This window comes from Anneissia japonica, unplaced genomic scaffold (assembly GCF_011630105.1).
Source record: "Anneissia japonica isolate Jap-2015-1 unplaced genomic scaffold, ASM1163010v1 scaffold1005_len2656397_cov198, whole genome shotgun sequence".
NCBI lineage: Eukaryota > Metazoa > Echinodermata > Crinoidea > Comatulida > Comatulidae > Anneissia > Anneissia japonica.
Window position 1 is genome coordinate 1,198,126 of NW_022683792.1, and position 17,916 is coordinate 1,216,041.

General features: G+C 35.7%; 1 protein-coding gene across 1 annotated transcript; it reads right to left on the bottom strand.

The window, feature by feature from the left end:
• Positions 1 to 10,399: 10,399 nt before the first annotated feature.
• On the bottom strand, positions 10,400 to 17,541 carry LOC117102788 (kelch-like protein 10). Its single transcript, XM_033243198.1, has 5 exons — positions 17,214 to 17,541; positions 13,932 to 14,781; positions 13,225 to 13,488; positions 11,376 to 11,558; positions 10,400 to 10,766 (listed from the first exon to the last, which is right to left on the bottom strand). Exons 1-5 carry the CDS (start codon positions 17,539 to 17,541, stop codon positions 10,406 to 10,408), a joined length of 1,986 nt encoding a protein of 661 aa, XP_033099089.1. The 3' UTR covers positions 10,400 to 10,405.
• Positions 17,542 to 17,916: the final 375 nt, after the last annotated feature.

Genomic DNA, 17,916 nt, shown 5'->3' on the forward strand with positions numbered 1-17,916 from the left:
TGTTGAGACCTTGTGGTCATAAAACAATTGAAATTCATAGAATCTGATTTTTTTCAAGATCAGCAGAAGGAGATGTTCTACAAAGAAATGTTTGACGTCACAGTTTCATAATCACAGTCTGATAGTCATAGTCATTACAAAGTCAATGATGTGTTTATGAGGATTCACTTAATAGAATCCATGTCCGACATCAGATATTACATCACACATGCAGAGCTGGATCTATGTCAGGGGTCGTCGGTTTGACCCAAAGTAATCTTCTGCTAAGATGTCTGCTAATATTTAAGTCAAGGTTTTACTTTCCCAGAATGCTAAGCTAAGCTATTGATCAAGTTTCGTCTCTCACTAGACTCGGATTTCGATGGGAAAACTTGGAATGTTTCCGCAATGTTCCCTTGGTCTTTGCCGCCGGATTTTGTGCATATCCGAACTCATTTGTTCTTGCATGTTGTTGTCTGCGGCGTGCTTTTGAACTGCGCTATAATTAGCATTTCATTTCATGTGAACGCTTCATTCGTTTTTTAAGTTCATTAAAATGAATGGGTGAATGAACGAATAAACAAAGGAAAGCAGTTGATAAATGCATAAAGTGAAAAGGCTTCTTGGCATCAAACAATATAAACTATTTAGAGAAATGCGAAGGCTTATATAAAAATATTTTTTATTATAAAAATTTACTCCAAGTATGTATTGAATTAGTTAATGATATGCAAACATTTTTATACACTTTAATTTAATTATGATTATTTATTCATCAATCTATATATTTATACGTTCATTCATTTTTTAAGTTAAAATGAGTTCATAAATGTTGTATGTTGAAGTGGGCCTTATATGAAAGGAGATGGTAGGAAATTAGAGGTGATAGAAGGAAATACAGATAAAGGGGATATTAGGTATGTAAACCTCCTATTTTACGATCCCTAAATTTGTAAAGAATTCTACAAATCATTATGATTAATTTCATAGAAGGAAATGAAAATTAATTGTAGAGGGGATAAATATGTAAACCCTTTCATTTTTTACAATCCTTTTAATATTTAGGAGTTCCACAAGTTATTATTATATTTCATATACATTATTTGTCTAAGCATTTCTGTTTGCAAATATGATTGGTCGTTTAAAAACAGTGAAATATCTAGTGAGGGTTATAAAGGTGATGGGCCCTAAAAAACCTTGTGTGCCCCAGTTTCTTTCACAAAATATTTGTGTAGCTAATGATATTCTAGTAGTTAAAAAATCACCTCATATCATGTTTATTTTCAGCTAGGATGTTCCCCCTTCCCACTAACCCCCACTCTTTGTCTATATTCTTAGATACTCCACTGCATAGAAATCCCCAAAGAACGAAATCGTGAAATTTTAAGGTCGTAAAAATTAAAGGGCTTACAGCACAGGCTGCATATCTTGAAAGTGAACAGGAAATATTAAGGTATATTGAGGAAACACTTAAGTTGCAATTACAAGTACCAATCTGTAATATCGGTTTCAAAGGTGATTGAATATGATGGCACAAACATACTTAATTCTGTGATTGTTTCCTTTGATAATTTTAATACGAATCAGCTCAAAATCCGTTTGCAAGTGAAAGATCCTGATTTCGTACTACCGCAGGAATTTGTCCAGGTGGCTTAAAGTTGCCATCTAACATTTTGAAGACATTAAGCTGGAAAGAGCGTTCATTAAGCTAGGTTGTGGAAGGTTTGCGTGCCTATCCAGGATAAGGATGTAGGTTGGTGGCCTGCATTTCTCAGTAGCATCTGAGGATGTTCTTAATCTGACCTACATCTGGAAGGATTAAATCGGAATACTTTAGGATTGCGTCATGATTTGAAGTAAAAAACATATCAGTAGCTAATGGTTGGGTTTGTGTGTGTTGAGGGGTGGTGCATGGTAAATAGGATCCAACATTTCATTGCAAACATGACTGAAATCACATACAGCACCTAAATGACATACTGTATGTATAATAAACAATAATATTAATAATATGATAATAATAAGTTAGACAATAGTTCTAATGAGCTTGTCTAATTAACATTGCAACCATCGGTAGCAATTATAGTGCTACTGATAGAACTAGGGTAATATCGCCTCTAATGTAAATGTTTAAACTTTTTGCTGCAATTGCAATCATTGGCATAACAGGCGGAGCAGGGGGGAAGACTACCACATACATGTCCATAGCTCCTTTGATCTAAGCCACCAGATATTCTCCGCAGTGGTGTAACCACCGGGGGACAAGGGGAAAATATCCATCTGTGGAAAATCTTTCCCCACCCCTTGAAGATGCCCTTTTCACCCCCTGAAAGTGCCTAACAATCTCAAATTTTGCGCGCTTCGCACGCATTTCTTGTTGAAGTAGGCCGATTTCCTCTAAAAATTGCACATTTTAGGGAGTTTTGATCAATTATTACCTTTGCTCCCCCCTGACCTAAGACCCCTGTTACGTACCTGATTGCAATTTTGCGAAATAAACCTTAGATCAGGGGTTCTCCCCCGGCAGCCCGCGGGCCACCTCCGGCCCACAAGTGTGTGTTATGCGGCCCGCGAGAACAAGCTGAAAATAATATTTTCCGTTAGGCTTGGGCCTAGGTTTCTAACCAAATTTTGCATTTGGTTTTTCTGACTAGGCTTATATATTGCCACACAAATTGTAGAGATTTAATCAATCAAATCTGAAGAACAAGAACAAGAGCAAAGAATTAGGCCTACTGTATTACCAAACACAATGGTAAATTTCTTAGGTCAAGATGTCCTGTATGTGGGTCTAGGGGCTTATTTTTAAAAAATGTCTAATTCGGGAATTCCCAAACCTTCCCCCCGCTCGCACCTGCGGTGCTTGGATTGCGATACGTGCCATAGTACACCTCTTGTCCTGGCTCTTCAAATTTATTCAACAAACAATTTTGGCCCCTATTGTGATAATTATAGTTGAGAACCCCTGCCTCAGATAAATAATAATAAAATATAATGGTAATAAATAATAGTTTTAAGCATTATAGTGAATAAAATACCAATCCCATATTGGTAAGAGATTTCTATGTCAACCCCCCTCCTTTTCAAGTATGTTTTATGTAGTATAAAGAAAATTTGTTTTCCCATTTACAGTAGTTGTTTATACATCATTCACATAGGGCTTAAATCACTGAACTATTAAATTTGTTAACATTTTGAGTGTAAATGCCAGTGTTTAATGAGAGTGGTTTTGTGAACCACATTTTTGTTTCTCATGTTTCTTGTTCAGAGATTGATTCAAATTTTCACTATTTGGGTTTGTGTTGATGCTATGATACTTTCTCCGACTACCATCTCGGCCAAATGATGTACCGGTACATTAAAAAAAACAAATTAAAAGATATCTGTGTAATAATAATGTATATAGATATATATGTTCAGTTATGATAAGGTACCACCACTTGCCATTTTCATCATCATGTCAGTCATGAGTGAAACAGTAAAAAGCGTCAGGCAAGAATAAGTTGGTTGTGGGTAAATGGTGACTTCACATTAATCACGACCACCCACTGATTGCCATTTTTGAAGTTAATATTGTCAAGTTTTGATCAGAATTTGATTTTCAGTAAAAATTTATTTTTTTCTCTAAATACACTTAGGCCTATAGTAGTTTTTAAAACACAATCGAATGTTTATACATATTACAATTAAATATACATTTAATGTTTTCAACAATGTACAGTACAATAGTATTGTTACATTTGACATACAAATTGAATGAACTGTACCATTGGATAAGATGTTTGCATTTTGTCATTAAAATGACTTATAAAATAAGTAGAAGAATGTAACAATAAAAGCATTTTTTTTTATTAAACTTTTTGTAAAATATTAAAATAAATATTTTATTTGTATAAGTTAATATTGTGAGGCTGAAGAATGCTTTAGGAATATCACCCTTCTTGCAAACTGACCAATCCTATATCTGCATCTTCTTGTTGCCCTCTCCCTCCTCTCTACTTCAACTCTCCATTTTCCTACCTCTTTTCCATCTCTTCTCCCTTCCTCTCACCTTCTCTCCCTTCTTCTTTAATCTCTTCCAAAAGTGAGAAATCAAACTTTCACAAACACAGTGGCGAATTCAAGGAAGGGCCCAGCCTTCCCCCCCAACCCCCTGCCAAATTGTTCAAAATTGTTATTTAAAAATGGAGATATAAAGAAAAATATATTCAAATATTAAGTCTGAGAGTCTGATTTCTTGCCATCTACAGATGCCATAATCACAGATTTTTGTACTTCACCCCAAACCACCTTGGGGCTGAAGTGTTATAGATCCTCCATCTGTGAAAGTACCTCCCCGGGCCCCCTCTATTTTGAATTCCTGGATCCGCCACTGAAACATATCCCACAATCAAAACCGTTTTGTCATCTCACCAACTTGTAGTTTCTCAATTTTCAAATTTAATGTCTGGCAGTATTTTCTTTTTAGGTAATGAAGCTTAAACCTGGCATTGTCTAATCCGGATGTTGAAGCCCAAAAGTCTCGAAGGATGCCACTTCGATGTCTTAATTGCGTGAGGCTATATCGCCACCCTATCTAATATCCTGTAGGCATTTTATTGTCAATCCCATAGGACAATAGAACAAACATCATTCTATTATGTTGTAGCCTTTTCATCATGTTTGGAAGATTGGATGTCATTTTATTCTCACTTTACCAAGGTATTCTAATCAATATAAATCACATCGGACCTGATGGCACACCATGAATATTGGACAGGTGTTAAGTTGCAAGTAGAGGAGCAAGAGGACATTAGGCAAGCAACTTGATACACACATTTAACATGCATCTTAGGTGGTAAGAAAACTCAAGTTTTTTGGCATATGAAATTGTAGTTATCAAAGATATAATTTGGTGCATCCAAATCAAAACCATTCTCATTTGAGACCACTTTTTCAAAGTGCCAACTAACAAGCTTCAGTCTTTTTCACGAAGCTTACCCTGTAAATTGGCGACCAAATCCTGAGCAGTGGCAGCGCTAGGATACCCCGAGGGCAGGGCAACGTCCCCGACAGGCAGGGCAAGATTTGTACTTTGGCACGTAACGCCATCCAAGGGCCCTAGGCCTGAGCTGGGAGAGGGTTTGGGAGGTATCGCCCCTCCCTAATGAGAACATTTTTAAAAATAATAAGCTGCTAAACGCTCATACAGGACATCTTGACCTAAGAATGGTGTTTTTTGTACCTCATCCAAACGGTTAAATTATATAGGCCTATCCAGTTTAGGCCAACATTTGATATAAATGTTTTTAAATATTGTTGTACAGTACACACTTTAGAATTAAAAGTATAGCCGCGTTAGTCTGTACAGTATAGAAAGTATAAAGTAAAAAACAGCAGCACTTTTGAGACTAACAATATATAAATTATATATTGTTAGTCTCAAAAGTGCTGCTGTTTTTTACTTGTTAGTCTCAAAAGTGCTGCTGTTTTTTACTTTATACTTTCTATATAAGTACACACTGTACAATAAGTATTTACCCTAGGGGGACCTAGTGTCCTGTTTGAGAGACCCACAATCACTATAGAATTAGGCTCAGGGGCCGAAAATCCCTGTGACACTGTTCGGTAAGTAAAATAGTCAAACCATTTGGTAACCACATTTAATGTCCAAGAAAATTCTGAAATATTATAATGAAAACCAATGGATCAGTATGGTGCTTTGTGGTCTTAATAGTTTGGTGCTAGTATGACTATAGCAGAGTAAGAAGGGTCAAGTGAGCCTCTCTAACCATTACAACTTTAAGATCAAGTCAGATCCACTGATTACTTAGATGTGTAGTGCATTATATTATTGCTGTTGAGCATATCATGTTAGATAATGTAATAATTTTACTTAGCAATTTAGTGAAAATTATTGTTTTGTTTTGTCTTTAGTAATGTAAAATAAAATTGGATAACATATTTTGATTTTGACAGGTTGTTGAAAGGTTATTGAAAGATCTGTATTTAGTTTATATAAGCAGACGTGATCTACTTTCTTCCGTTTTCTAAATGTTACTTTGTTGTGTAAAGGGGCTGGAGGCCTAGAATACAAAAAAATGTCCTAGACCAGGAGTCTAGCAACAAATGAATGAAGGAACGAAAGCCTGATACCACTTTTAAGGTATTGATAAAGTTCGAAAAGAATAGAAATAAATTGTATTTTTTTAGCATTTGAAGAATCTTGCAAGTAGTCCTTTTCAAAGTGTCCAAGTCTGTACCCACCAAGTTAGCTGTAGGTGTCGGTCAACAGTGAATAATGAAAGACGGATACCATTTTTAAGGAATTGGGTCAGACTCATAGTCAAATAAAAATATGTCTGATACGCATGCTAGTGGATGGGGTGCCTATGAATGTGGAATTCAAATAATTCTAAATCATAACATATTATAAATATAAATATGTAATTGAAGTATGAGAGTTAAAAGGAATTCATTTCACTGACCTGTTTGCTATTTATGTAATTATGTTTTCTAAGTTGAAGAGTATCGATCGAGATCTGAAGTCAGTTGACCTCTCTTCAATTTTTAATTCTCTTTCTCAGTTTTGTGATTATTGGTGCTTCCTTTTTTTAACTACTGTATATTTATTTTTTGCCAAATTAATTTGTTGCATGACAGCCAATTAATTTAAATTGAGGGAAAAGCTTTCCTTCAGCCAGCAATTAGCAAGCTTTTATTATTGTAGAAGTGTAAATTAGTGTAAAATGCAAAAAATTAAAACACGAAAATTCCACTAGGTCTGGGGACTATCTCAAAGTTGTGTCTCGGTTGAGTCTATGCTGCGATTGGGTCCCATTCCTGGTAAGCATAAATTTGGTTTAACATTAACTCTGTCATCTTTAGCAAGCTGTATGATGCTAAAGGTAGCCACATGCAAAGGCTAAAGGAAGAATTAGGCCACACACCTGTTGCATAAGAAGTGCTGGACAGGTGTGTTGCACAGGCCTAGTGTCCACCTGCTATCAACATCAACATTGAACACATAATCTCCTCTGTACTTAATGTTGGCAACATTTTCATTGGTACTTTTATAAAATCTTAATTTCTTGTTTGATGAATCTGTACAGATTCTGTTGACATAGTTCATCTTTCTCTTTAAAGAGTGCATAAACTTGAATTAAAGAGCCCTGTATGGTTGGTAATTTTAATTGGAATGTTTAAGCAGCTGAAAAGTAAAATTGAACTCAATAGAATCGCAGGTGGAATGATGCACTTAAGCATGGTTTGTCAATTTCCATTGCAGTGACATTTTTGGAGCATTTGGATAGTTGATAGACAATTATTTGTACAGTATATATAAAATACATATATTTTATATAATAAAATATCTATTTATCTACTCTTCAAGCTGAATTACTAATTACAATCTTTGTTTACTATTAGACATAAAAAACATTTTGTTGCCCAAACACAATCAACCCAAAATCTGGAAAATCTAGGGTCAGTTTCCCTTTTGAAGAATTTTTTTTTTTTTACTAAGTAGTAGCCCATAATATTTAACGTATGGAGTTAAACAAAGATTTCTGTGGGATGCGTCATGGTTCACAATAAACCCTTTCAGCATAGGCCCCTAAAAAATTCACCCACTAACTGAATACTGTAACTGCATTTGATTTCCCAATATCAGAGTCCTTGGACATGGTTAATTTTTTTTTTTTTTGTGGTCTTATATGTTTGTGTTTAGTATTATAATGTTTATATCAACGTTTAAATGCGAATAGTAAATGTTATTATTTTAAAGAAAATGTGGGTGTTTTGGAATGACAGCATTAAGGAAATAATATTAAACAAATTGTGTGTTTGTTCTTTCTTGTGAAGGATGTTTATATTAAAACCTTATTAAAGTTTATCTGTCTCGTGACCTTGTCATTGTCAAGGTCTAGATGAAGGATTTAAAAAACTGGGGGTGGGTTCGAGTAATAGTCAATAAGGGTTTTTGACGGCTAATAGTCAATAAGGGTTTTTGACGGCTTTTATGGAAGCTACTTCATAATATTGTCAGTATGCTACCAGTACATCTCTGAATTCATTCATTACCTTACTCTTTGTTTTTGCATAGTATATCTTAATAAAAAGTGGTCTTTGATGGACAAACACTTATCGAAGGTCGCAGACAAAAAATAAAGTTTTTAAATACTTATAACATAGTTCAAGTATGTTCTATCTAGAAATGATCTGATTGAGATAATGTAAACTTATTTGGATATAACTTGCTCATCTTGCTTAAATATCGGTATTATAAAAAGGTTTTTTTAGGAAAGTAAAAAGTATGCCAGAAGATTGGTGGCGCTGTTCATGTTAACTTTTGATGGAAATGAGAACACCATGATTCTTTTTTTCTTTGATTGTTTTCATGAATGCCAAATAGCTATGATAAATTTCAATGTTCATCCTTCAATTTAAATTTTGTTATTTTCTCAAAGTCAAATACTCTTGCATGTTTTTTTACATCCTTACATTTCAATAGACTTTATAACTCCCTGTTATAACTTTGTCATCAGGCCAGGTTTTTGACCTTGATCCACATATTTTTTTGTTTTTGTTTCAGGTAATAAATTGAACAGCCTATACTGTAATTATATATGTTTTATCTTATAGTATTAATAATTTTTTTTTGTTTTAAATAGAGAAAGAAGAGTTGAACCAGAAAAATTGAGATATGAAGAGATGGAAACTAAGGGAGAATGATTTGGTAAAGAAGGACTAGACAATGACTTTAATCTAAAATCAATCACCACATTTCTGATCTCCAAAATAGGTATCTGATTTATTATCTAAACTTTCTGTAACTGTAAGAATCTTGTCTATACATTTGTTTACAATGTAGAGATATAGGCCTACTGCTGTGCTGAAATAGGTATACTGTAGTCTGAATGAAAGTTATACAAATAATTTGACAGATTTATTTGTTTTAAGTCTTAAATCTATTACCATGTACCCACTCAATTGTTGGTGGGTACTGACACAATAGAAAACTTCATTATTAGTTAAGCCTTCAATAGCATACATCATAAGCATTTTTTTAGCTTTTGTCAATCCTTTGTGCAACAACTGCCATCTAATATGGAATATAACTATATTATTCACTAATTTTAATGTTGTATTTGATATATGATGAGTGAAATAATTCTATTATATTTTAAAGACCTTTATTGTATCTTGTATGTAGGAACAAGTGCATGTTTTTTTGCAAATAATCCTGGTCATAGTATAAGTGTTTTTAAATGTTGAGACACGAGTCCATCATTTACACAGTGGCCTATGTGCTCTGCGGTGGTGTGCCCACTAACCACATGGTCCTCGATATAGCACCCTGGCCATAAAGGGCTTTGTTGATACATAACAGCATAATATTTCTCTGACATCAAGTGTATATCATATTATATCCAGTGACGAATAAAAGGGGACCCCTAATTTTTAAATTTTAAGTCTGTCAGTGCCATTTCCGGCCATATTAAGTGCCATCATCATTAATCTTTTTACCTCAGCCCCAACCATGGACCCAAAAGGCCACCGCTCTCATAAAGCCACAGGACTCCCCCCCCCCCATCGCCACTGGAATTACATATTTCATTTGTATGTACTAGATGTGCCACTTGTTAAATTTGCCATTACCATATCTGTTTGTAGTATATTAGATGTCATGTCTGAAAGATGCCCTTTATTATGATCCATATTTTATATATGTATCTTTCTCGATATACTCAAATTCAATCATATGACTCTCAGTGTTCTCCATAGCATCATGGGCAAGCGTCATGGTAAGTGTTAAGTCCACTATAGTTAGGATTGACACAAGGTATTTTTAATAATTAGAAGGCATTGAAATGTCCTAAATTACACTTTAAGACTATATAAAAGCAGGGAACAGTTAAATAATTTAACTGTTCCCTGATAAAAGCATCATGGAAGATGTTCCAAGCATCATGGCCAACTGTCAGGCATCATGGTACCATGATGCTTCAAGGGCCTGGGGAGAACACTGACTCTTCTTAAATTCAGTAACTTAAGATCTTAGTTTAAAGTTTTGATCATTCTGGCAACAGAGGGCTCACTACTGTTTTGAGGTATATGCAAGATTACACATTATTTATATCATGCAATGGTAGCATTCTGATTGACTTTGAGTTCCTATTTCTTTTGTGTGTATGTATTTGATTATCATCATTGTTTTATATATAGTATTTAGAATTGTTATGACAGAAAAACACCAAAAAAGCAGAAAAACACCAAAAAAGCAGCAATACTCAGAGTTTACAGTGATTATATTTGTATGTTCACATAGTTCATAATGGTATATAAATAGAAATTTATGCTAGTATGAAACATGATTTTTAAATATTTTATATTATATATAACAAATTCCAACAAAAATATTTTCTTTGATTTTTGTAGGCTATTTCTAAGCAAGGTGCATAACTGCATGGCTTGGATCCCGTCCAGATGGACCACTTGGAGGACGTCGGTGATTTGGAGCCCTGTCTGGTACCGGTACCTCCTCATCTTCATCTTCATCATCATCGCTTCCGTCGTCTCCTTCAATGGAACCGGCATCAAACTCCGCATCTTCTTGAGCTTGAGCTAGGTCTCGATTTTCCTCCAAAACTCGGGCTGCTTGTTGGATGTTTTCCTGGCTGCTGGGAACAGCTGGTGGTGGAAGAGCTTGATCACGAGGCCAGACATAGTCACTAACATTAGGCAGTCCAGCTATAACGCCAATTTGGAGGGCACTGCGAAACACGTTCATGTCGCAGGCATCATACCTATAGCAAAATAGTCTCAGTGTTGTTGATACATTTTTTAATAATTGTAAAATTTTCAAATTAGTATTGGAAATTAATTAGAAAATTCCAATTAATAATTGTAACATAAATATTAATTATCAATAAATTTATTTCATTGACTTACCTTAACACATTATGGTTTATTTACAAAGAAAAACCACATTATATTCTTTTTACTATATAAGGCAACTGTTCTTTATAAATCAGATTGAATATATTGAAACAATCAAAGGCAATTTCCTTTAATTCTCCTAATATTTTCTACTAATTTATAGCATGCATTAACATATTTTTAAAAGCATTTTACAAAACACAGGTATTTGAATATTTAACCAGTAGTGGGCTCACTGCTATTTATGGTGTTGTCAAGACATGTATAAACCATTTCCACTAATTTTTTTTATTTTAATATATCAATATCAACACACAAACTGTTGATTATAACGAATAAATTATCAGGTCTTTATTTTGTACTTTTTAATATCTTTTAATAGAATTAAAGTATACTTCATAAGATGATGTTCAATAATTTTATGTCTGGCGTTAGTTCTATAAGTTAAAAATGAGTGAATAAGATGCAACACTTACCATTCATCATTGTCACCATCGTAGCATTCAACGTTGAAGATAGTGGTCACTCCATTGAATCCACCAATTACAAAAATCATATCATCAAGGATGCTGACTCCAAAATTGCTTCGATGGATGTACATGCTTGGACAGAGAACCCAGTTGTTTACATGTGGGTCATATTTCTCCAGTGTATTCAACCTATAGGAAACAATTATACCATCATGTTATTTTTTATCCTTTTAATACAACTACAGGTTATGTTTTTACCACATACTTGTGGAGAAGCCAAACCAGTTACCCTTTGCTAATCCTCTTTCGGAGATAATGGCCAAAACAAGCTGGAACGTCAAACTTTTGGAAATCTATTGTATTGCTTTAAACTAACCTTTATATATCCATACTTCATGCTAGGCTGTTATTTTCCCCATTTTCAATGTTAAACCAACAATTTTTTACGATTTGGTGATGGTTTCTGCCAGAGAAATCGTAAACTTTGAAGGCTAATTTCTCAAATATTGTTCTTTGAACATCTGTATATTTAAAATCCTGTAACTTCTTAACGAAATGTCAGATTTAAATGATTCTTTTACCATTTTATAGCTCGCATTTTACTGCTTATCCATATTAATAACTGAAAATCAATTTTTGCGACGAGTGACTGGTTTGGCTTGTCTTTGCCACAATTATTCATGGCTCATGGCTTATTATGGCTCATGTTCCTCAGGATTGGGATTTACTTCTGTGGTTCTCCAACTATGGGTCGCGACCTAAATTGAACTTTTTTTTTTGTAGAACCATAATTTATATAGCGCCTTTCGGAATCCTCCGATTTTTACAAGCGATTATACAAGGCGCTGGCATCATTATTTTCCTGGTCACTGGATACTGAATTGGCAGATCTGCACATTGTGCAACTTTCTCTGCTTACTGGGGAGTATCCCTGATCATTACTGCTTGAAGGCGCATGACCCATACATTCAATGCCATACCATCCTACCAGGTACTCATTTATACTCCTGGGTGAAGAGAGGCAAATGTAAGTAAAGTGCCTTGCCCAAGGACACAAGCAATGCGACGAGCGCCGGTCTCGAACTCCCGATCTCACAATCAGAAGTCCAAAACCTTACACTCTGCGCCACACACTCCTACATATGAATGAGGTTGTGTAGAAATTTATGTTAGTTATGCCTTTTTTTACCTAATTTCAAACACAAGACCACTAAAATATCGTGACTTGTCAGCTATGTGTCGCTTAAAAGGCTTAGATCCATAAATAAACCATCACCTGGATTAGTTTGAAAAGCAGGGATGTAATTAACTAAGTACTAAAAAAAATTTAAATTATCAATAAACAAGAAAGGTAGCAAACATTTTAATAATAATATTATTAATAATGTTATTTTAATGTTAATACCAGATAGGCTTACACGAAAAAAATTGCTGAAGTACTACAATTTATTAATAAAACTTGTAGCAGAAATTGACATTTGAGTATTTAACAAATTAGAAATGAGTTATAGTGCAAAAATTGTGTTCATTTTAATTTGTTAACGATAGGGTAATGTAATATACACATGACGACAAAGGTTTTGATGACTGTATAATGTTGTATTTTGTGATGAGCAATCATGTAATAAAATAAGATTAAGCTGATCACTCACTGCACATGACGGGCATTGGATTTTATGGAGAATGCAACACAACCACGCGCGCAACGGATTGTTTTTTTATGACTATCCATTCAGACTGCCACTGAAAATCAGCAGATAACTTTGTGTCCTCTAGCGCTCACATGAAGTTGGCTTCGTCGTACTACATAGTGAGCACCCGGGTAAAGAGAGCAAATCATTCCAAACTAACTTGCCTTGTAAGACCGTTAAAACCTCCGACAGCATATATACATTTATGATATGACACTACGCCAACCCCACTTCTGCGTGACGTCATGCGTGGCAAGTCATTCCAGGTGTTGTCTGTAGGGTCAAAATATTCCGCAGAGTTCAAGCATTCATTGCCATTGAAACCGCCACAAATATACACTCGTCCCTTCAGTTGAGCAGCTGATGCATCACTCCGGTGGTGGTTCATAGATGTGATAAACCGCCATTGGTTCGTCTTTGGATCATACCTGCCAAGAGAAAAAAAACCATATATATGTGATTTGTGTTAAATAATTATATAATAGCCATATAAATACTGTATATCCATCCATATTTTTAAAAAATTATAAAATTCTTATGAAACTACCAAAAATATAAAAACTATATGTTAAAGCTCGGTTTCCATACAATTGCTCACCCTATCAGCAACACTCGCCGACAGTTGTCGAGAAGGTTGAACCTGGTTCAACTTCACCAATTGTTTTGCAAACGAATCAGGGTGCTATGGTAGTTGCCCCTACGCAATCGGGAAGGCACCTCGATTCGTGTGCAACGCAGTCAGCAGATTTGAAACAGGTTCAACCTTCAACAGCTGTCAGCGACTGTCGCCGATAGGGTGAGCGATTGTATGGACACCAAGCTTTAAACAAAACCTCACAATTCCTAAAATAAAGTTTTATCGGTTGCTTACCTTTCAACAGTGCGAAGTCTTGTGTGGCCATCAAATCCACCCATGGCGTAAATGCAATCGTCAAGAACAGCAACACTGACGTAACACCTACGGGAATGCATTGGCGACACTTCATCCCAGCGTTTTGTGATTGGATCAAAAGAGCGTACACTGTTGAAGTACTGGTTGCTATCGAATCCTCCCATGGCGTAAAGTTTATGCCCTACAACAGCTATACCCATATACGCTCGTGGGGAACTATTTTCCGTATCAATTATTGACCAGCGATCAGCACGTGTATCGTAGCATTCCACGGTATTGGTGGGGCTTCCGCCACTCCATCCACCGATTGAAAACAAGAGCTTATATGGGAGTCGTGGCCGTGAAATAACTTGACTAGGACCAGCGGCAGCGGACACTGCATCAAAATTATAAGTGTAATTTAATGTCTGAATGATGATTGGCCTGCAGAGTTCGTTGTCCTTGACGTATTCGTTTGCTTTGACGTTGTTCATGAAGTAATCGGTGTTGGTCATGCCAAGGCGAATATGCATCAAAATTTCTGGCATGAACTTCCTTCGCTCTTTTTCACTGTATTTTATCCAGCGTAACACAGACTCAAATACGTACTCTTCCATCTTAACATTCAGATTATCACGACAGATTACATCGATAAGGTCAGCTAGACTTAGCTTGAGAAATTCGTCTGCATCGTCTGCTGTTACTATTTCCTCATAGTGTACCAGAATATAGTCCATTGCAATGTCGGAAAGTTCAGTGCAGAAGTAGGATCGTGCAAAGTTACGAATACCAAAGCAATTCTCTGGACAAATTTGTCTTACCAAAAAATCTTTACATTTCTGCACAATGCCTGGAAATATAAACAAATTACGGTAAGTATAAGCGACGATGATAAAGTACAAACGATTTAGAAACTGTATAACCATCAGTCTATCCAGAGAAAAAACAAAATTCCTCCCCAAGTTTCCATTTTTCCCACTTTCTCTATGGTCTTAAATCCAAAAGAAATAGGCCGCAGTACCAATCGGTGACTGAAAGTAAGGGGACAAAAGTTGGACGTGGTGATAACTAAAATCTGCGTGTTATTCTGATCAACTGTCAAATTGCTTATTCCTGAAAATTGATTAGGCCTATGTGGATAAATCGCTGATTTTTCCTGTAATTCCTGAAAATTTTGCTGTCACGGCATTACGAAAATCCAGGACTAGCAAAAATTTAAAAAAATTTTAAAATGCTGCAAACAAAAAAGAAACACTGCAAACAAAAATAAAAAAAACATCAGCAAACAAAAAACGAAAAGCTGCAAACAAACAAGGAAACACTGCAAATAATAGTGAAAGCTCTGCAGGCGCATTTCATATTCACGACATGAGAAGGAATTGGGTATAAGATAGATTTTGACAAACCCCCTACTGTCCCGGGAGATGCTCAAAAGAGGACTCAAATTCAGTTGAAAAATATAGTCAGGAATTTAAAATATAATATGCTCGTTTACTTCGGCAAGAAACAAATTGAAGTCGACCCCTCACATGTAAAATAACAGACCTCTCCTGAATTTATGGCTTATTACAAAATCAATAGATTCTTGCAAGGCTGGAGCAGATGAGTCTACACTTACCCCAGTCTTGACTTGTTATAATCGGTTTTGATGCATAAATACAATGTAATCCGTTAGTAGAATTTCCCCAGCTCTTCCCTCTAACTTTGTAAGGAAAATATCTCCTCACTACCTGGCAAAAATTGCACTTCACTTCTGTAATGGTACAATAAAGCAAAAGCTTCTGGGAAGCTGATGAGGTCTTTGTTAAACTTTATCATTTTTTTCGCCCCCTCCCCCTTTTTTTTTTTTTTTTTTTTAAGAGCTCCTCCATTTCTATCGAAGGATTTACTTTCAAGGGAAGGGATGATCCCCTGACACTTTTCAGACACCATCACGAAGCTTTGAAAGACCGATCTGTATGGTGACTTCGGGGTTTTTCTCTGTTTTCGATGACACGGCTCTCTTGGTGAATCTAGTGCTCCTTTCCTTTTTCATATCTCTGAAAGCCTCAAATGAGAGACCAGCAAGCTTAGGCCTACTTGATGATGATGATGATTATGATGATGATGGACTGTCATTTGGACATTACCATTTTCGTGTATTATAAGAAACTGAATCCTTCATTGACTTAGCAGATGAAAGATTCACCGCAAGAATGGCAAAATTCCAGATTCTGAAATTTTTGTTCCACAGTTAGAGGTAGAGCAAAACATGGCTTTTACTCCGTCGACTTATGTACACCTCCACTCACTGTCGCCATGAATATGAAATGCGCCCGCATGGCTTTCATTATTTGCAGCGTTCCCCTTTTTTCGTTTGCAGCGTTTTCTTTTTTGTTTGCTGGTGTTTTTTTTTAAATTTTTATTTGCAGCGTTTCATTTTTGTTTGCAGCATTTCTTTTTGTTTGCAGTGTGGGCCATCGTAGTGTGGGGCTTGGTGGACTATACGGTATTCATTGTCTTGCATTGCTGATGAACCTCATCCACTACTGCCCGTTCATACATAACTCACAAATGATTTTCTGAAGACTTAATAATAGTAATAAATAATTAAATAATCAACAGAATCTTTAATTATTTAATTTTATCGATTTCAGATAAGGTCTATAAAGTCACCAAACATTCATCAGTCAATTCATATCTCATTGACACTGTCCCGTAAGTTACACTGTAGTGTCTTTTAAACGTCATTCCGACCACACATGCGCTTCTTTGTGTTTGTGTTCAAATTAGGGAGGTCAAAATGTTTCCAAAAACAAAGAGGGGGCTCTGATTCTTAGATGGAAGGATTTCCCTACTTCTGAGGTGTCTTTTAAAATTCAAGGTCCCCCCCCCCCCACCTTGAAAACGGTCAGGCAAACTTTCTCATTCTTACAGTAATTATGTGTGTATACATAGGCCTACATAAAAAAATAAGTAGTTGCATTTGTATTCATTTTTCCACGAATCGATAAACCGCAAAGAGGGGGGGGAAATTGTGATTCCTAGATGGCGGGAAACGAGCTTTCCCGACTTCTAATTTCCCCAACAAAAAAGTTGGTCTAGAAATTTACTTCTTTTTTTTTTTGCCCAAGAGGGAGGGGGTCAGGACCCCGCTGACCCTCCTTTTAGATCCGCCAATGGTTTAGTGGAAATAAAGGGGTGTTTTTTTTGTATACACAAAGGCAGATAACGGGAGTACATCTACGAAGTACATCTACTTTTCGTTTTGGCTTTACCAGACTTTAAAATTATAATACTTACCATGTATAAGAAACTGATCTCCCGCAGCAAAAATGCTTTCTACGTTGTCGGCTGTCAGTGTGATGTCACGAGTATACGCAAATTCAATCAAGTAATTCATGACTTTATATGACACATTGGGAATATGGATTCGACTCAAATCACTTTCAGTCATACCGTTGGTAAATAGTGCTCGGAAGTATGGACTACATGCGGAAAGTATATTCTTATGGGCGTGGAACTCACGACCCTCAACTTCTAGTACAACGTCGCAAAGTTGACGACTTCGTCGAAGTTCGTTGAAGACATTACACGCGGTAACGCTCATTCGTTTTTCTACAAGTTCCATACCGGTATTTGTTTAGGCCTACAGTACTTTATATATAAAATAATAATATAATAAAAATATATTTTTTTTTTATCTTCGAGACCATATTTTCCATAAGTATTAACTAATAATCTTCAATACACACATAGCTAACTGGGGACCGAACCCCGACACTTAGAAAGGGGGTGGGGTGCACTTTTATTTAAAATCAACATTTCAGGCTTATTATCATAGCTCTTTGAAGGGGAGATAGTAAGGAAAAGTGATTGTGCTAATAACATTGTGACGGTCGAGAATTTAAATCTGAGTGGAAAGGCTAGGGAAAACAAGAACAAATTTCATGAAACGAAGAAAATACAACAAGAATACGATGCGACGATCCGAGTGTGGCGCGTC